Raw genomic sequence first — 22438 nt, forward strand, 5'->3', positions numbered from 1 at the left:
TTAATTCCTGGAAATACTTTTAAGACTGTAAAGCATCAGTCCCTTCAAGGGACTCTTGTTTAGCTCTTCCAGTTATAGACCAGAAGAGCTTATGGGATGACCTGTTGTTCATTGTCTCTGTTACTTAAGACAAGAGTTTATGGGATGACCTGTTGTTCATTGTCTCTGTTACTTAAGACAAGAGCTTATGGGATGACCTGTTGTTCATTGTCTGTTACTTAAGACAAGAGCTTATGGAATGACCTGTTGTTCATTGTCTCTGTTACTTAAGACAAGAGCTTATGGGATGACCTGTTGTTCATTGTCTCTGTTACTTAAGACGAGTTTATGGAATGACCTGTTGTTCATTGTCTGTTACTTAAGACAAGAGCTTATGGGATGACCTGTTGTTCATTGTCTCTGTTACTTAAGACAAGAGCTTATGGGATGACCTGTTGTTCATTGTCTCTGTTACTTAAGACAAGAGTTTATGGGATGACCTGTTGTTCATTGTCTCTGTTACTTAAGACAAGAGTTTATGGGATGACCTGTTGTTCATTTGTCTGTTACTTAAGACAAGAGTGTATGGGATGACCTGTTGTTCATTGTCTCTGTTACTTAAGACAAGAGCTTATGGGATGACCTGTTGTTCATTGTCTCTGTTACTTAAGACAAGAGCTTATGGGATGACCTGTTGTTCATTGTCTCTGTTACTTAAGACAAGAGCTTATGGGATGACCTGTTGTTCATTGTCTCTGTTACTTAAGACAAGAGCTTATGGGATGACTTCTTGTTCATTGTCTCTGTTACTTAAGACAAGAGCTTATGGGATGACCTGTTTGTTCATTGTCTCTGTTACTTAAGACAAGAGCTTATGGGATGACCTGTTGTTCATTGTCTCTTTTACTTAAGACAAGAGCTTATGGGATGACCTATTTGTTCATTGTCTCTGTTACTTAAGACAAGAGCTTATGGGATGACCTGTTGTTCATTGTCTCAGTTACTTAAGACAAGTTGGTTATTGCTACTCTTCTAAAGCTACTTGGGAGATTGCTATGAAATATTATACACATGTTCATAAAGATCTAGTGCAGGTCCTAAATAAAAATGGTGCAACTTTGACATCCAGTATCATGGCCCTCTTGAAAATTTTTATATAGCTACTCCTTCACACTGGAAAGGCTATTGATGTAGGGTTTTTGGCATACAACTTTTTAAAATGCCTGGCTGGTCATAAATGAAAATGGTGCAGCCCAGATATCCATTATGGCCACTGTGGTAGCCATCTTGAAAATCTAGTTATCGCTACTCCACCTGAAAATGGATGGTTATATGAACATGAGTTTTTCTCTAAAATCCTTTTTATGATGTCTTGTTTGTTCTTATGGTCACCACAATGTCCATCTTGAAAATCTTATTATTGCTACTTTGTCTGAATAGATGGTCATGTCAGCATGGGTTTTCACTTTAAGACTTCTTATGATGTCTAGTTGGTCCTAAATATGAATGTTCCTGGTCAGACATCCAATATTGCCACTGTAGCAGCCATCTTGAAATTCTTTTATAATTGCTGCTCCTTCTAAACAGAAATTTATAAAATGATGAGGTTTTCACCTAAAGACTTCTTATTGTATCTTATTGCTCTTGAATAAATATTTTGCAGATCTGATATCCAATATGGCCTCTAGTGACCATCTTGAAAATCTTATTACTGCTTCTCCTATGTGGAAAATCATATCTACATTGGGTTTTTGCCAGAAGACTTCTTATGATGTCTGATTGCTACTAAATGAAAATGGTACCAATCTGACATCTAGTAAGGCCACTATATCAGTCATTGAAAATCTTGTTATTGCTACTTCTTCAAAACAGAAATTGACATGGTTTCCAATAAATGACAGAATAAGATATCTAGTTGGTCCTGAATAAAATTGGTGCCTATATGACCTCGGATGTCATGTCAAATTGGCAGTAATTATGAAAATCTTCTTGTCACTACTTCTCCTAAATGGAAAGTCATATCAGCATGGGTTTTTCACCAAAGACGTTTTATGGTGTCTTGTTGGTCTTGAATGAAAATGTTGTTTATCAGACAGACATTCAAATTGACCACAATAATGACCATCATGAAAATCTTATTATTGCTTTTCCCAAAATTGATGTTCATATTGACATGGAGTTTTTACCAAAAGACTTAATATAATATTTAGTTGCTCCTAAATGAAAAATGTTCCACATGGACATCCAGTATGATTGCTAAAATGAATTTGTTGAAAAGCTTGTCACTAAATCTTCTGAATCATATCAACATGGGCTTTTCACCAAAAGTCTTCTAATGGTGTCCGATTTATTCTAAATGAAAATAATTCCAATCTTACATCCAAAATCTTGTCACTGAAGAATATCAGAGGTGGTTTCAACATTTGGCATTTAATATGAACAAATAATCTTAACTTGAATTCATCAGATATTCATTTTGGACAATAGAGCATTAGTCCCATTGAGTCTTTTTTAGTGTGCCCATTTTTATGTCCCTTAAATTCACATCTATATGTGTGGGTATGAATTGTTACACTTTTCCATTTTTCCTATTCCTTCCTGCCACATTGCTTTGGTTAAAAATGTTGTTTACACTAAATAACTTTTAAAGAGCATCCTGGATCAGATAAAAATTTGATATAAAGTCAAACATGTTCTAATGGTCATGGTCACCTGGTCACAACAGCCATTTAGTTTCCCCCCTGGTACATTTTCCATATAAATGTCATGTAATCAGTGGTAACCTGTCTTCCACAGTCAGTGGCTTCGTGTTTCTTAACCAAGCAGTGGTTTCCCCCTTCTGTCCATTTTTACTGGAGTGTATCAGCAGTGACGGGTTCAAGTATGCAAAAAAATAAATACATGTAATCTCCTAGCAGAAATGAATTGCACTGATGATATCTGTTACTGATTAGGTGTTACTATCAGTAGCATCAGGAAGCTTCTTTTTATTTCTTAATCATCAGCCAACTGTGTTTTGTTCTCGGTGAGTTTGAACAACGGCTTAATCCATCACTTGTTTACAGTGTGAACACCTCATTTCAAGCCTAATTATATCAACAGCCTTAGCAGAAAGTCAAGTTGTGTGTTTCACAATTATGGTAAACTGTCAGTAACTGAAATGGGGAATGAGTTATATATAGAACAAACTCAGATCCGTGCTTTTTTAAGCTTAGTTATCATTTAGTGCATGTGATGGATTAAAGTCAATATACAGTATCCTTGTGTGGAACTTATTTTATTAAATTTTGTTAATTTTCTTTTTTGCTAAATAGCTAAACTAAATAACTGTATCTTGGTACTACTGCTAATAATAATGCATGTGAAATATTGAAAATGATAGTACCGCTGCTAATAACACTAATGCTGTTTGGTTCATAGTACATAAATTTGTCATGAACCAAGTCTGAGAGCTGAACCTTTCTTCAGAGGTCAATTGTCTATAAAGGCAATCATTGCCTTTCTCCATAGGTGACTGCTGTAGACAGGTTTAACTGTTCTCTACCTGTAGAAAACCTAGGTCAAGTGTGATTTTCATCATTATCCAACAACTTTTTACTGATTTATGTTTGTCTTAGAATTAACTCCTTCAGCTTAATTTCCTCTTGATAACCTTTCGAGTACTTATTGGATTGAAATCTTATTTGTCTAATGGCTTTGCATTGCAAAGACTAATGCAAAGTTTGATTTTCTCCATTTTTGGCATACATTTATTGGCTTATGCCCTCTGTTTACTTAGAAATCTTATCTTCAGTTTTATTTCCTCAGAATGACTTTTGAAGGACTCCGTAGGTTGATATTGGCTTTATCAGCAAATAACATTCTTTCCACCAATATTAAATACTGAAGTTAAATCAATTCTCAGTCTTATGTGACATGGTATTGCAGAATAAAATCTCACTATCTCAAACATTCTTAGCTGTAAATGTTGTTGATTGTGTTTGAATCCACAGAACCCAAGATGGGAATTTAGATTAATGTAAATTTCTAATGATTCATTTTGATCAATAAAAAGAAATTGGTATCAGACCTTAGACTTAACATTAAGAATACCTTGGTAAAAATAAAAATAGCTAGATCAGGTGGGAATTTTCTTGTTTTCTGATAAATTTTTTAGGAGTTATAGATCTTGTCTGACTTAAAAAAATTTGTACCTTAATTTCCACTTATGAGTACCCATTGAAGAATCTCATGGATGAAAACTAGATATGGTATTTAGAAGACATAGTTTCGATTTATGTTGTTTTCAAGCAAAGCTTTGTGCAGTTATGGCCCCTGTTCAACATTCAGATGGAGGTGAATATAGTGCCTTCACCTCAACTGGAATCAAAAATATATAGGTCAAATGAATTTTGCATGAGGAAAACATTGTTTGCCCAGTCAGTCTGTGGAATGGATCAACAACTACAATGTAAGCAGGTTGATCATCTCTTTGTTGACACCAGCCTCTGCTAGGGTAATAGTGTGATGTCATTTTTTTTAATTCTACTTGGGCAGTAGGAACATTACAGTGGTCCATTCTTATGAGTGCACCTCTCTGATCATTGGGCATCAGACTCTGTGGGGCAGTGCAGCATTAGTGTGACATCACTTTTCATTTCACTTGGGCAACAGGTACATTAAAGTGGTCCATTCTTATGAGTGTACCTCTCTGATCATTGGGCATCAGACTCTGCCGGGCAGTGCAGCATTAGTGTGACATCACTTTTCATTTCACTTGGGCAACAGGTACATTAAAGTGGTCCATTCTTATGAGTCCATCTCTCTGATTATTGGGCACCAGACTTTGTCAAGCAGTGCAGCTTGACAGTGCAATATCTTGCTTGGACAGTCCCCTTTTATGTGGCCACCTCTTCAATAAATGGGCACCAGATTGTGCCAGTTGGGGAAAAAATATGGAGGGGTATTAAAGCCATAATTCTATGCACGTATTTTCTAATCTTCCTTGATGCATTATTGTAAATGGCTGCTTGCAAGTGCTACCTTCGTAATTCTATCCATGTCTATTGTATTCTTCATTGATGTAAATTGTACCTGGCAGTTTGCAAGTGCTACTTTCTTTCTGCATTATTGTCAATGGCTGCTTGCAAGTGCTACATTCATAATTCTAGTCATGAATTTTCTATTCTTCATTGATGCAAGCTGTAAATGGCTGCTTGCAAGTGCTTAGATTTACTTTCCTTCTGTGTCATAGTGTCTTGCAGTTTGCCAACTACTGAATTGATTCTGTAGTTTGTCATAGCACTTGCAAGCAGCCATTTTCAATAATGCATCAAGGAAGATTAGAAACAGTGCAATAGGAAACATTTTGGCGTAGTGAAGTTTGATAGGGTAATGTTACTTTGTATTACATTTGGGCAGTAGGTACATCACAGTGGTACTCTCTTAAGACCATTCCTTTTGCAGTGAATTTAAGAAGGCCTCATAAAAAGTCTCTATATTTATGGGGGGGGGGCATGGTTTTTAGGGTATACTGCTTGCAGGAGTAAGTTTTCTCTTGTATAATCAGGCATAATCTCACTAAAGGTAAACACTGTTGTTGAAATATATTTTAGTATGTTTGTTGTTGTCAAGTCAACCCTTACTGTGCTAACATTGTTCTTTTCTTGATTATGTCATCAGAGTGTCGCTTAATGACCTCAGTGTATCATAGTGCAGTGAACTCTCAGAGATTGGATGCTATATAATGCAATTGGGATGTCTGCCTCATAAATAATAATATAAAAAAGAACTGTTTGTACAGCTTTACTCATTGCAGTAAGTTTGCTGAGAAAGAAAATTATATATTCTGCAAAAAGTGTACATGGCCTTGGGAAATCTTCATGAAAAATGTATGACCTGCCATAATTTGATCTGTTTCCAAGTCGTCTTGTTTACACATTCTGATATGAGCTCATGAAATGTCTTATGACAGAAGTTTCATTCACAAACATACACTTTTATCAGTATAACTCATTCAGAAGAGGAATGTATGATCTATAACAACATGCAAATTTGGTGAAGTTCTACATATTCATTCAGGTAATGTGTGGATCTTTGCTGACAGAGCATATCTCAGTATAAATGTGACCATATTTATTAGAGATTTAACAACTGTTGTTTTTATCTTTTATTTTTTCAAAAAGTATCTACAGTCTTAAAGTTAATTATCTAAGCAATGTATTTCATAAACTGCTTCCTGTCAAACAGGTTTTCATGTGCATCAATTTTTTTTGCTCAGAATACTTCCCAGGTAAAACCAGTCTTTAAAAATCACTTTTCTGCCAGGTACAACAAAACCAGTCTTTAAAAATCACTTTTCTGCCAGGTACAACAAAACCAGTCTTTAAAAATCACTTTTCTGCCAGGTACAACAAAACCAGTCTTTAAAAATCACTTTTCTGCAAGGTACAACAAAACCAGTCTTTAAAAATCACTTTTCTGCCAGGTACAACAAAACCAGTCTTTAAAAATCACTTTTCTGCCAATAAAAAATGGTGTTTTTAGACATGTGACCTCCTATTATTAGAGGTCATCAATAATACAATAAAATTGATGAACGCATTATTAGAATTAGCTCATTTGGCAGGTGATCTTCCAAATCAGTGGTGATTTCAAGTTAGTTTTTACTGCAGTGTTTACCATAATTTGACTACTGTGAATACCACATATTCACACCAAGAAAATGTTTACTTCAACTATAATGCATTTGTTCGCACCAAACATTTTTTTAAATGTGCATGAATAGTCTTTTTATTTGTTTATGTTGATACATTTCTCTAAAAAGCTAATTTTCATGAGGTCCATTTTAGTGGAAAAGTGAGAGATAACTGTCACTTTTCCAGCATCAGAGTCGTCATTATCATCATTAGATTGTTTTATTTGAAGTTTTAATATTTATCATATATTTTCTAAAACCCATCTGAGCTATTTATAAGTAGTGTATTTGTGTATTTTTACACATGCAAATTTACTAAAAATGCATGTATACATTTTTAAATGAATTAAACTTAAGTAAAACAGTTTAATATAAATCATTCATTCATATTGCTCCTGCTGTAAGTGTAGTCCATGTCTTGCATTCATTCAGGATAAACTATTGCTCATATTTTAAATTATCTGTGGTGTTTGATCAGTGTGAGAACTCAATAAAATAGAGCCATATAATTAATTGCATTCTCAGTCAGTCTTGCAGTTAGGTCATTAAGTCATTTGATGCATTCATGATGGATTGATCCATAATTAAGTCTCAGTCTTGAGGTGTAAATTTGCATTTTGCTGTGTACACAAAAAAAACATTGAATTAAAACACAAACACAGGGACTTAGATAGGCAGTGTATTCAATTATTATATACTTTGGATGAATCATTATGATGCTGTGACTTTTTATTCTGGTGATACCCCAGCATTTCGACCTTGAGACAAAAGTCACAGATTTTACAGGAGTGTTTTGATGGTGAGTGCTTGACTTAGTCAGCCAGACCTTTTGTATCTGTGAGAGAGAGATATTTGTATTTTTAATGTAGCTTTAACAATTTTCTGTCATGTTGCTGTAATGTCTGCACTGTGGCAGTTTATAGTAATGTCTGGCACTGGGGCATCATGCTACAGCATTTAGTATTGTGCACCACCCAGCCACATTATCCAAATGCCAGGCCAACCAATCTAACATTAACCTCTTAATGCTGAGCACCAAGCAAGGCACCTGCTAGAACCATTGTTATAAGTCTCGGGTGTGACTCAGCCAGGGTTCAAACTCATGACCTCCTAAATCCGAGGCGGATGCTCTATCCACTTAGGCCACTGGAGTGGTGTGTATATATGTGCAGACTTTATTTTGACTCAAATGTAGTTATCAAGCTGCTCAGCTGTTGCAGTTCTCTAGTTCAAGGACAGAAATAATGAAGTTTATGTAAGTAGAAAAAAAAACATTATTTTGGGATTAAAGTTTACATAGCAAGAAGAGGTCATGAAAGTTGAATATTGGAAGTAACTAACTATTCTTATATGCAGACAACTAGAGCTGCACATGATAAAAGACTGTTTTGTTGATTTATTATTAAGTACATTATAGAGAAATATGTTTAAATTGTTTAGTACTCAGAAGGAAAAGTGGAAAATAAACAGCTGAAATAAATGTGGTTTCACTTCATATTTTATTTCAAATGCATCATAATTGTATTACCAATGGAACAAGTTGGTGAAATGTTTGTAAGAAGATTACAGAATGAAAGTTTAAGTTTATGAAACAGTTATAAAGAAAAATTATGGAAAGCTGGTTAAATTTATAGATTTATAGTGGCTTTTAAAGTTTGATCCATCCACAGCATGTAGGGCAAGGGTGGGGTGGGAGTGCTTTTCATTAAAATTACAGTTACTTCACGTTGGTGCATCATATGTGTCTGAACTTGGTTGTGCATGTTAGCACATATCAGATGTGGATGGTTGCGTGTCATATGGACCATGTTCAGAACATCTAGAAATTTGTGTGCTCTTCTTGGTCATTTTACCATGAAATCTAGCTGCCCACTTGAGCACAGCAGAAACTATTCATTGTAATTAATTCTACCTGGATTACATTCTTTTAATTACAACTACATGTATGTATAAATAGTTAAAAATATCCTGCTTTTATTTTGATTTAAACCCCTAAACATTTAGTCATACAATTGGGTTACTCATCTGTGACATTAGTGACCACTATGGTATGAACATTGTTGTGCAAAGACACATATAGATGTCCTTTCATGTACATTTATTGGGCTTGAGTCAAAATTGTTTTGAAATGTTTTCAGTGTTATCATTTTCTGGTGAAGTTTCAAAACTTGCTTCTCATAGTGGCAGTTGATTAAATATTGTTGTCTACATGTATTTGAAATTACAATTTGTAAAACTTAATAGCTGACCACTACATGTTTGTCCCCCCCCCCCCGAAAATACACACATGTCATAATGACCAAGAAGGGCACATATATTTATTGTATATTATATATATTGTATTTTAAGGTATTAGACTGGTTGCACCTTTTCTGCCTGCTAAACACACTGAGTTCTTAAACAATAAGAAAACTGCAAACTGTCAGTATCGCCTGGCTCACAGAAAAAGTTCAGTAAACATTTGATTGATTAATAAAATTTCATAACCAGTAAGCTTATTGTTTGTGTTTTGGATTTTTAAAGTAGCTTTAGCAATTTTTCAGTCATATCACTATGATGCCTGTGCTTTGGCAGTTTGTAATTATGTCTAGCACTGGGGCATTATGCTGCAGACATATAGCATGATGTCCTGCCCAGTCACATTATCCTGAGACCAGGCCAACCAGTCCTAACATTAACTTCTTAATGCTGAGCGCCAAGTGATGCAGCTGTTAGTACCATCTTTATATGTCTTTAATATGCCTTGGCGGGGCTTAGAATGCATGACCTCCCGCATCCGAGGTGAACACTTTAACCTCTAGGCCACCAGAATGATCCCACTAAGCTAAGCACAAGGTTCCCACGCTACCGGGAAATTGGGAAATTGAATTTCACAAAAATTGGTGAATATCGGAAAGAACGCCCGAAACAATCACATAATTGAGTCATAACTAAACTGATCATGAGTTAAATTTATCACGTTCTAACCAGAATATTCAGAGGTGCAGTATGGATCATTTGGTTGCTTGCAATAAACATACATGCTCAGTCAATCCAAGCACCCAGTGGATTAGATTCGTCTAGTAGACTTTCTATTTACAAAGGCAGCTCGATATCCCTATCTTATCTTACATGGAAGGTATGCAAACCAGTCTAGCATCACAAGAGGCCAATATGTGGTGGTAAAGCATAGCTTTTACCAGATGGCCTAGCAGACTTTAAACATTGTTAGATTGAGTGATACATGTATGAAATCCATATGAAAATTACTTATTTTCTCTGAAATTGTGAGTATTAGAATCATTATGTCTGTAATCTGCTAATAGACAAGATAAAACTATGTCGTTGATGAAATGTGACCTGGTACTCGCTATTTGCATTGCTAGTCGCATGATTACACAAATCTAACAACCCACATTTTCAGATGTTGTAGAGAAAAAAATAAAAATATATTAAATGAAAACCATATACTGGTTGTAATAAAAAAAAAATAATGAAAGAACACAAAATTCTCCATATTTATATATTTCGAGAACAACTTCTGGAGTTCTGTTGTATCACATGACTACCATGTTGACATGTGCTCTCTGCTTGATAAATCAGGCTGGCCAGATTGCTGGTTTTTACAAAAAGTATCTGACTTTCATTTAATACAATTGAATTTCTGTTCAACAACATTATAAATGAGTTTGTTGCTGATATCATGTTACTATTGAACATCTGATGTCGTCATTTGAGATTGTGAAGTCATGTGACTAGTAATGCAAATGGCGAGTACTTGGTCAGGTTTCATCTACGCCATAGTTTCGTCTTGTCTGTCAGTGGATTAATGACATACTGATTATAATACTTGTCATTTCTGAGAAAATAAATCATTTTCCTATTGATTTCATGCAGGTATGAGTCGATATAACATAAGTTTAAATTTTCTATTCCCGCTGGTAAGCGACTACCATATGTCACTACAGCATGGTGGTGGCAAATCCCAAATTTTCTATATGCAGTTGCAATGACCCCCATACCCAACCCTAAATGTCCAAATATGAAAAATGGGATGGGAATATTCGAAGGAAACTCAGATTAGAAAACGGAATGCTTGCTATTCATTTTAAGCCAAATTTGTAGTTCTAATTCTTGACTCTCAGAGCTGAATTGAGAAATTGTCGTCCATTGTATTATATATTAAAAAAGCAATATGAGGCCCTGTATCAGTACAGGTTTGGGACTGGTTTAATGAATTACAAGAAGACAAGTTGGTTTACAGAAAATTCAGTCCTTGTTTATACAACAGTGTATAATTTTGAAGACCTTTTCTCAAAATTTAAATCAACCCTTTTGAAAATGTTTTTTAAATGATGGATTTTTAACCAGATCGTCTTAAGAAGATTAGGTTGTTTGAAAAATCTTGTTTGGGATTTTATTGGCACAGATAAATTCAGGGTTAAACTCTTTTTATTACAAGACAAGATTCTAATTATTTGCATTTATTGTTTTGTATTTTTGTACTGTAATATGAAATGTTACTTTCTATAAGATGCATATACATATACTATTATAGAATTCTTTAGAATTAAAGGTTTGAAAGGAAACAAAACATAATGTTCTTTATGTTGTTCCCACTTAGCAACATAATGCAGTCAGCAAAATAAAGTTAGAATTTTTATTCTGTACATTGAAATGACTTTACATGCCAATTTATAGGAATATAATCAGACTTGTTTCGTGTCATACATTATGTAGTTTTGTACATGATCATCCTTTCTGACTTTGGATGTTTTTGGAGAGTCATGGAAGAGAACCATCTTTAGGTTTAGAAAATGCATGTTTTATTGTCTAAAAATGTTCTTTAATTCCATTCAGTAATGGTCATATGTGAACCTTGAAAAAAGTAATTTCATTCTTGAAAAACCCTGGAAATGACCTGGAAATTTATCTTTAGAAACGCATGGGAACTATGTAAGTAAGGCAACACCTGTAAACATATTGCTGACTGAAAACAGAGTACCTTTTAAATGTAAGTAACTTTTGGTTTGAAACTCGGATAGATTAATGTTTTCAAAACTAATTGGAATGGTTAATTTTGCTTGTAGATTTTCCAATATCGCTATGATAGATTACATAAAGTGATACCATGTCCTTTGAAAATTGCAAACTTTAAATATGTGCAACACTGCACTTAGCTCCCATTTCCATACCATGATATAACCAATCATGTACATGTGCCAATACAAAAAAAATATAGCCAACCTGCCACACATACAAGAAATATGTGCCTAAAGTGAATGGCTATTATTTACTTAGACCCTTACTAAGTGTAGCAAGTAAATGACTTCCATTTCACCAGTACACCACAAACAAATTTAGATCAGAAAACAAATTTTGAGACATCGTAGGCATTCCATAAAATTGAAGTGGCAGGTAAAGATAAGGGTGGTTTGGAAGTGCTCCTTCCAAATGTAGTAGGATGCTGTGACAGACTGAGGCAGGTAAATCAGTCATTTGCTGTGGTGATGCCCCTGATCAACAAGTATACTTCATGTACCAGTGAAATGCCTTATTTTGTATATAATCTTTCACCTCTACATTACTTGTTAGTTTTCAATAAGTATAAAAAGTCCTGTATGAGCAGTGAATATGTATGTAAGTAATTTATAAGCTATGTGTGAGTTATTTTCTTAGAGACAATTTTTAAAATGTTTTTAGTGAAAATAATTTTTGCATGAAAAAATATTACATGGACCACTGATAATTAAAATATTAAAATTATATCATGATGAGCCCCCACCCCCACTAATCATTATATAACATTTTTTTACCATGTTGAGTTCCCCCACATCACCTGTCATTACACTAAGGATAGTTTTATGAATATTTTTCAAAGATTTGGGGGACACTGGTCAAAACATTCTGTTCCCAAAGTGCAGCACAGCAGTTAAATCTTATTCTGTCATTACAAAATAGCTTGTCTCCTGGTCACACTGGGCAGTGTTGCACATAAAGTGTGAGCTCAAAGTTTTAATGCCATTTCTTGTCTTATGTCCCCCAAATCTTGATCATGCATGCCCCTCTGGTTTACTTTTTTGTCATGGCAAGAAATCAGTTTAATTTTCTTCCCAATAAATGTCTTTACTGTTGTCATTTTAGTTTACTTTTTAGTAATTCAAAAGGTAAACACCGTCTCTTGATGACATCTATGTTTTGACTATTTTTAATCCTTGTTAGAGAAAGCTGTGAACAACTAGCAGTATATGTTAGCAAATTCATTAAAAGATTTTACTTCCATATCCTCTATTTTCTTTTTGAGAGATCAATAATACATTAAACAGTGGATATCTTGTATATTTCCAGATATGGCAAAAGCCAGTGTTGAAAAGCCACAGATTAGTTGCCAAAGCAATGGGCAATTCACAAAAGAGCTTCACAAGAACGGTTCTGCGATCTGTAAATCCACTGCCATAGGTAATAAGTTTGTCTTTAACAGTTTAATATCCTTTACTAAAATATGCTGACGGTTTAATAAAGGTCACCCATAATGCTTGCTAAATAGGTCTTTGTGGCAGTTGAACTTTATAAACTCCCTAGCAAAAAAAGAGACCCAACTGGTTTACATTGAAATAATCAAACCTGTGGAATGTCTAGATCTTCTTGCATGCAGTACAACACTAATTATCCATACTGTGATTATCAATATTTTGCACACATCTGAACCAGCCCCACCATTATATTTTAATTAATATGGATAATTGTATGGACAAAATATCTTTTCTCCCATTTAGTGTTGTGAATCCCTTCCCTCTCCCCACCCACCCCATGCATTTGATGCAATGAATCAGGAGGTTCTTTGAAAAATTGACCAAAAGCTGGAGAAGTGAAGTTACTCATAGCTGCCTACCAGGCAGTATTTATGGATTTTAAGACTCAAACAGTTTTGCCATATGACCATATGTATTAATACCCATACAACTTTATTTGCTTGGTGTCCTTTTAAAGATGGGAGTAATTTGTTGTCCAGACAATGCAAGAAAGGGTATGAATGTGGCAGTGTAGTGGGAACTTCACCATTTTTTTGCTAAATGTTTTAAAGAATCTGGTATATCCGTCACATCAAAAGCCTGTCAGATTGAAGTTGCATGTTTAGAGATGGACAACAAAATCATACTGGACCATAAAAAAACTGAAAAGAAAGATAATCATCTCTTTTGATTCCATATTCAAAATGCCAACATTTAAAAGCTAAACAAATTTTATATTCATAAGTCACTGACATATATTCATTAATAATAAAATCCCTCATTACATTACACACAAGCATATATCTGTCAAAATAAGAGTGCTCCATCAGTTCCTATTACTGAAGGAATGCATCAGAGAACATCATCTATGGCTGGTCAAAATTCCTGTAGTAAAAACAATGGAAAGTATTATTTTTACACTAGTGTGCAGTATCCAGCATCTGCTTCAAAGATATACTTGCAGATGCAGATAATTCATGTACTAATTGAGCTTTAAATACTGGTGTCTATACCCACCATCTCAAGAACATTCTTCACCCAACATGAGATTGTTGAAATGGCTATCAGTTAAAAAGTTTTCAGTGAAATAAATACTTGATTTGTTATGATGTCTGTTTGCCCAAAGATGGACTTTCAGAGTACTAACTGACACTTTTGCCAATATAACTGAATTTTAACTGATTTCATAGGTTTCCTTGCTTTCAAAAGCAATGGGACAGTGAAGATAATCAGATCATTCTGAATTGCCATGTAATGCAAGAGTTTGAACCCTCTGTTGTAATCAGAAAGATCAGTTATAGTTAACAGTTTTATATTTAGAGTATGGAAGGGGAACAAACTGCTTCTTGCAAATCTGAAACTTTTTAACATACAATGTAATGAAGTATCTGGAATTTTTGTGCAATCAAAATATCTATCTACTGTTCATCAGGCTATTGTCAATTAATTCTGAATTCCCAATGCAAGCCAAAGTCAGCGCCATAATCAGTCAGTGAGTGTTTTCAACACTATAAGAAGTCCCTTGTCTGTGAAGAGTGTATTTGTGTGTGATTTGGATTTTTAATGTAGCTTTAACAATTTTTCAGTCATATCGCTACAATGTTTGCAGTGTCCCACCCAGTCACATTATCCTGACACCAGGCTGACCAGTCCTAACACTAACCTCTTAATGCTGAGTGCCAAGCGAGGCATCTGTTAGTACCATTTTTGTAAGTCTTTGGTATGACTCGGCTGGGGATCGAACCCACGACCTCCCGCATCTGAGGTGGATGCTCTGACCACTAGACCACCAGAGCGGTGTCTGTGAAGAGAAATGACATATAAAATAACATGGTTACAGTTGGTTTAATGGGATTATTCTTTCATTCACTACACCACAAAACTCATCTTTTCCATGTCAAGTTGTGTTATTTGTATGTAGACCATCTCCATCACATGGAGACAAAGTTTGTAATTCACTCAGGAGTACATGACTGTCCATTCAGTCCCTGCCACAATACAGACTATAACATACATTTGGTGAAGCAGTGCATGGCTTTCTTGATGCTGAGAAAGATTGGGCAAATTTGTCTACTTTGGATGAAGGACTGAGTCTGACATATTCTTTTTAATAATAATAGAAACCAAACCTGAGCTGGCCAAAGGTGAATTGCTTTGATTGCCTCCCTTACCAGATCTTGAGCAATTGTTGCTAGAACACTGAAGGGATGGAATATATTGGGTGAGAAAATTAAATTCCCCTGGATAATGGCTCCCTGGGTGCAGTGAACATACAGAATACAATCCTGTTTTATCTTGGATGACATATGCATTACATATGTGTTATTTTGTTAATCAAAAGTTGCCTTAATTTCTAACACTCAAGTTCTCTAAGGGTTCCAGCATTGGGTTAGACACTTGTCTTTCTGATTTCATCAGGTGTTTTGAGCTTCAGAGACTAGTAATGATTAGATGGAATCTTTCATGTGTTCTATGGGCATTGTCAGAACCCAGTTATGAACCCTTGAGTGAAGCTCTTTTGAACACCTTGCTCATAAGACTTTTTTTCCCTGCTGTCCATAGCATAGGTGAGGAGGAGAGATGAGTACCATGCCTTGTCAGTGGAAAATGGTTCTTTATGGTTCAGTGCTAACTTTGATTTAGTCTGTCTTATTTGCCAGTCTGGGCTTTTGGCTAAGAATGAGCTATCTTCATTTGCACCATTTCCTACTGAGATTCCCAGTTTCATTTGTATCTGTGTTGGGAATGATAAGGTTTCTTTGCCCAGTTAGGGCCTTATTTGGCTTCTTCTGAAGTGACAAGAAAGGATGAGAAGCCTATCTTCAGACATATCAAGAGTTCTTCTTCTTATGACTCCATGGTTTTAAACTAAGTAACAGACAAAAGTAAAAGGATAAGGTTATTAAAATTCAAAAAATAGTTTATTTCCCTAGAATACCAAGTGCAAATTTGAAACAACAATATGTGTTTTGAATTAAACCCCAAATTATCCTAAAAGTTCCATCACAAGTCCAAAAGTGTAGTGTTCTGAGTGAATTCCAGTAGTGAATGTGCTGATTTGCCAGTAGTCATGGTTGAAAAGGTGTGCTTTTCAAGAATATTAGAGATGGTTTGAACATTTGAGAGTTAAAAAGAATTAACTGTCTTATCTTTGATTCCTGGAAATTATTACTCCTCTATAGTGTTGAGCCCTTCAGTGATCTCTTGTTTTTATTCATTGCTGTCCTGTCAGGGAATTATTATTTTTTATACATTGCAGGACTTTTCTGGAAATAGAAATTATGGGGAGAAATTCTTCACTCCCCCTAGTTTAAAAAAGGTAGATGAGTTTCTATATAAAGCAGGAATTAAATGAGGACAAAGGTTAAGGGCACAATAATAGCATGTTTGGTTGATTTTTCAGTACAAATTTAAGAAATTAATTTGAATCTGGCAATCACGTATCGTAAAGCATGGGTCTGATGTGTTGTATAGGCTTATAATACTGACTATTTCAGCTATAGGTAATTTGTTTGAGATTCTGATTGCACATACTTTTAAATGGTCATTGTTCCGTTTATGTCACTCATTTTTGATCATATTCCTTGCAAGATCATTATACAACCATTCCAGTAATGCATCTGACAAAATCAGTGCATACACATTTTTAAACAAGGCCAACCAAGAGAAGTTATCCACTGCAAAATAATAATACTTTCTCTTGCTATTGTATCACCGAAGAAAAAATGCAAAATTTGTAGAAAAAATTAGAGTAGGTAGAGGTTTTATATAGGGTTATTTCAATTTACCATATATACTTGGTTTTATGTTCAGTTCAACTACAAGCAGCATAGATCCTTATCTGCAGGATATTATCTAACAGCAGATCTGGGTTAGTGCAATTTGCACATCAACTCAACTTCTAAGCAGGTGTATATGGAGAACAAATTACATGTACCTATAGTCAGATATATCATCAGCTATTGAATGAGTAAGATAAAATTGTACCCAATGTTACATATAAAATTTATTCCATATCAATTAATGTGAGTAAGGATGGTCAATTAATGTGTGTAAATATGATTATCTTTATGAATGATTGTAATGTAGTTGTTTTGGATGCACCTTATGTCAGAAGCATGAAATAAGGTGTAACTTATTTTTTTTAAAATGTTGTAAAAGTTGGGAGTGCCAAATATTTTTTCCCCAAATAATGTTTCTCCTTCTCATTGTCAAGGCAGTGTGTTGAACAAACCAGTTTTCCAAGTGGTTAAGTGTTCAAAGTAGTTTTTGATAAACAAGCTAAACATTTTGAAGAGGGAGTAAACAAGGTTGATTAAATTACATGTTGTTTAATAGATTTTAAAGCATTTTTCTTTAGGATCGATGTCTGTTGTCCTTGAATTCTATATTTAGCAACTCTACATTAAATTTGTTGTACTGAAACCAGGCTGTTAGTTAGTCATAGGTGTTGCCACTTTACTTCCACGAGTCTATCCATTTACCCAGCCCTCTCCATTGTCAAATGTTACTGAACATTTTGAGTAATAAATGTTACCCGAGACTTTATTACTCAGAATTTACATTTGCATCTTTTGAGTTGGTCAGAAAATTTTTGAGTAGGTTTTAGAGTCAAGGAAGGCTTTATAATGGAGGGACAAGATTAAGATAGTGGACACAGTTTTGAGCTCTAAATCTACTGCATATTTTTGTCAATAGTTGCACTCAAGTCAAGAGCATGCATTTCCGTATCAGAAAGATAGATATGAAGATAAAGTCCCTGGAAATCGTTTATATATGTTTTCTGTCTGATGATTATGAAGATATAATAATGTTTCTTTAGCACTGATATAGTTACATTTGAGTTGAAACAGAATTGCAGAGCACTTCATTGTATGCCAATAGAGTTGATAATGATAATGTATTGTTAGGAAACAGGCATTTAATCCAGTGGTCTTTTTACCTACCACACCTTAATATTGGGATTACACTGTACAGTTAAGCTGTGAAGAAGTTTTAAATTACAAACCAACCAGACTGATTGGAAAAATGCGTGATATACATGTGATCATCATACTTTGACTGCATGTCTTCAACCACCAAACAACATAGGATTGTTTCCATTACTCACCGTAAACTATTTGGAGGATTCCTTTGAAACTTGACATATTCATCTTGTAGTCTAGTTAATCCTAAATGAAAACAATGCCACATGGATGTCCAATATGGCTGCCACAGTTGCCATCTTGTTAATGCTACTACTCCTGAATGGACGGTCTTATCAATATGAAGATTTTGCGTGAAAACTAAATATGTTATCTAGTTGGTCCTCAGTGAAAATGGTGCTGATCTCTTGTCCAGTATGGCCACCACATTGGCTATCTTGGAAATCTTGTTAGGGCTACTACTGAAAGGAAAGGCATATTGACATGGTTTTCACCAGAAGACTTCTTATGATGTCTATTTGGTCATGAATGAAAATAGTGCCAATCTGTTGTCCAGTATGGTTGACAAAGTGGTCATCATGAAAATCTTGTTATGGCTAGCCCTCCTTATTGGATGGTCATATCAGCATGGGGTTTTCACTAAATGACTTCTTCTGGTATCTAGTTGGTATTAAGAAAATGGTGCCAATATGATGGCCAGTATGACCACCAGAGCGGTCATCTTAGAAGCCTTGTTATTGTTACTTCTCCTGAATGGAAAGTCATATTGCCATGTGGTTTTAACCAGCAGACTTTTTATGATTTCTAGTTAGTCCTCAATGAAAATCATGCTGACCTGATAGCCAATATGGCAGCCACAGTGGAAATCTTGACAATTTTGTTATTGCTACTGCTCATGAATGTTACTACTCATGAGTGGAAAGTCAATGACATGGTGTTTTCACCAGAAGACATCAAATGATGTTTTTTGGGTCCTAAATGAAAATGGTGTCAATCACCTATTCAATATGGTTGCCACAGTCACCATCTTAAAACTCATATTGTGAGCAGCATGTAGCCCATTGCTATTGCATAGCTATCCTTTCTGGGTAGGATATTACCCTCATCAATATGATGAGTATTCATCTTCCCATAGGGAAGATTCAAGTAGTCAAAGTTATAACCTGGAGCCATTATTTTTGTATGGAGACCACTCTTTATTCCAAATGCCCATCTTATCCTATGCTTTGCAAAGGCTCATCTGTCTGTTTGCAGTTCATACCAGTTTGCCTTATATCTGAGACCAAAAAGTCTAAAATCCTGACACAAAATAGGATTCCGACCATGGGCGAATTTTGGGTTAAAAAAGTTGGGTCCAAAAAATGAGTTTTTTATCTGTATTTTGTAGTGCAAATAGATATTCCAGATTATTTGGTATCATTGTAGAGCTACATCTGTCTGCCTTTCTATAATACCACCCACTTTAGTGTATCATGCATGACCATGATGCTACAGAGCTTGGCAGTAGGCTACTACCTCCTACCCCGTTAAGTCGTCGCTAGGGGTTAATGTGTTAAGACCAACTGGACATCACAAAAAGTCTTCTGGTGAAATCCCATGTCATTATGACTACCTGTTCAAATAGAACTGTCATAGCAAGATTTGTAAGGTGGCTGCCATGCAGCCATCTTGATGTCAGATAGGCATCATTTTTATTTTATCTAGCTAGACATCATAAAATATATTTTAGCGAAAACCCAATGCTTATATGATCATCCATTCAGAGGAGTAGTATCATCAAGATTTTCAAGACATCTGCTTTGGTGGCTGTACTTGACATTAGATTGGCAGCATTTTCTCGTCTTGTTGTGAAAACCTCATGCTGACATGATGATCCATCCAGGAGGAGTAACCATAGCAGAATTTTCAATATGATTGCCTAGGTGGCTATATTGGACAACAGATTGGCACAATTTTCATTTAGGAGCAGCTAGATATCACAAGAAGTCTTTTAGTAAAAACCCAGTATTGATATTACAATCCATTCAAGAGAATTTGCCGTAACAAGATTTTCAAGATGACCACTGTGGTGGCCATATTGGACAGCATATTTGTCAGTATGTTCATTTGGTACCAAGTAGACATCATCAGATGTTTTTAAGTCCTACCGTATATGATCATCGGCATAGGAGGATTGGCAGTAGCAAGATTTTCAAGATGGTTGCTGTCAGGGTTAAATTGGATGTCAGATTTGCATTGAAAATTCTCATTGATATGACCATCCATTTAGGAGACTTTGACGATGGATGCCACCGTTGTCATATTTGACACCATTTTTATTTAAAATCCACTAGACATTTTAAGAAATCTCCTTTATCGACCAGGTTAGGTTTTGTTGCAAGTAAATCACTTTCATTGGTATCTCTGCTCCTTATACAGATCCCATCTCAACTAGATCTTTGCATAAGATAAGGAAAGTAGACTTTTATGCCCAGTTAGGACTATACATTTCTATTTAACTGCCTCAAAAGTCACATAGGAGAAATGGTACAAAGCCTCTTTTCCTCTATCTTAAGGGTTTGGTTGATACTTCAGCTTCCACTATTTCAAGGTGAATTGTCTGTTACTGATCTTAAATTACCTTGACACTACAGAGCTCAGCAGTAGGCTACTATCTCCTGCCACGTAAACTCATCGGCAGCGGTTAATGTGTTAACAAAAACCCAGTATTGATATTTCAATCCATTCAAGAGAATTTACCATAACAAGATTTTCAAGATGACCACTGTGGTGGCTATATTGGACATCATATTTGTCAGTATGTTCATTTGGTACCAAGTAGACATCATCAGATGTTTTTAAGTCCTATCGTATATGATCATCAGTATAGGAGGATTGGCAGTAGCAAGATTTTCAAGATGGTTGCTGTCAGGGTTAAATTGGATGTCAGATTTGCACTGAAAATTCTCATTGATTATGACCATCCATTTAGGAGACTTTGATGATGGATGCCACCATTGTCATATTTGGTGTCAGATCAACACCATTTTTATTTAAAATCCACTAGACATTTTAACAAGTCTCCTTTGTCGACCAGGTTAGGTTTTATTGCAAATAAATCACTTTCATTGGTAGCTCTGCTCCTTATACAGATCCCACCTCAACTGTATCTTTGCCTAAGATAATAAAAGTAAACTTTTATGCCCAGTTAGGACTTTACATTTTTATTTAGCTGCCTCAAAAGTCACATAGGAGCAAGGTTACGAAACATCTTTTCCTCCATCATAAGCGTTAGGTTGATACTTCAGCTTCCATTATTTCAAGGTGAATTGTCTATTACTGAAAGTGACCTTTCATTCATGAAGGTTAAAGCTCATGAGGTTCAAGCGATTGCAACCTCATGGATTTGTAGCTTATTCATCTTTTTTGAGAATGTGATGAAAGCCACATTTGGCAATCTTGCACTACTTACTATTCTTTTTACCTTCGTTCCTTGGTGCACCAAAGCAAAGGTATTTTTGTAACTTAGGGCTAAGAGTCGTAGTGCAGAAAGTGGTCTGAGTGGATAATATCTTACAATAGTGGACACTTCTGCCATAAGGGTGAATATTTCCTTGTGCTTTGTTTGGGGGTGGGTCATCAACTGATATTAAAATGCAGTTTGGGGAGGAGATTCTTGGTTGATCATTTGACTGTCAGTGCAAAGATAAAACCAGCATCTAAGATAGTGCACCAGCAATTGGTCAAAGACAGATATAAAAGATAGTACACAAGCAATTGGCCAGAAAGAGAGGTACAAAATATAGTGCACTAGCAATTGGTCAAAGATACATACAAAATATAGTACACTAGCAATTGGTCAATGATAGGTACAAAATATAGTGCACTAGCAATTGGTCAGAAAGAGAAGTACAAAATATAGTACACAAGCAATTGGTCAGAAAGAGAAGTACAAAATATAGTGCACTAGCAATTGGTCAAAGATAGGTACAAAATATAGTACACTAGCAATTGGTCAAAGGTAGGTACAAAATATAGTGCACTAGCAATTGGTCAAAGATAGGTACAAAATATAGTGCACTAGCAATTGGTCAATAATAGGTACAAAATATAGTGCACTAGCAATTGGTCAAAGATAGGTATGAAAGATAGTGCACTAGCAATTGGTCAAAGATACGTACAAAATATAGTACACTAGCAATTGGTCAATGATAGGTACAAAATATAGTGCACTAGCAATTGGTCAGAAAGAGAAGTACAAAATATAGTGCACTAGCAGTTGGTCAAAGATAGGTACAAAATATAGTGCACTAGGAATTGGTCAAAGATAGGTATGAAAGATAGTGCACTAGCAATTGGTCAAAGATAGATACAAAATATAGTGCACT

General features: G+C 35.2%; 1 protein-coding gene across 1 annotated transcript in view; it reads left to right on the top strand.

Moving 5' to 3' along the window:
- Positions 1–12984: 12984 nt before the first annotated feature.
- The window catches only part of LOC149769637 (endothelial PAS domain-containing protein 1-like), a gene marked incomplete at its 3' end in the record, with an annotated part of 128345 nt that continues 118891 nt past the window's right edge, over positions 12985–22438 (top strand). The window contains exon 1 of the mRNA XM_089949790.1: positions 12985–13093. Coding sequence (XP_089805916.1) covers positions 12985–13093 — 109 coding nt within the window. The remainder of the gene's footprint in view (positions 13094–22438) is intronic.

This window comes from Sinohyriopsis cumingii, unplaced genomic scaffold, assembly GCF_028554795.1.
Source record: "Sinohyriopsis cumingii isolate HCF-2022 unplaced genomic scaffold, ASM2855479v2 utg003376l, whole genome shotgun sequence".
NCBI lineage: Eukaryota > Metazoa > Mollusca > Bivalvia > Unionida > Unionidae > Sinohyriopsis > Sinohyriopsis cumingii.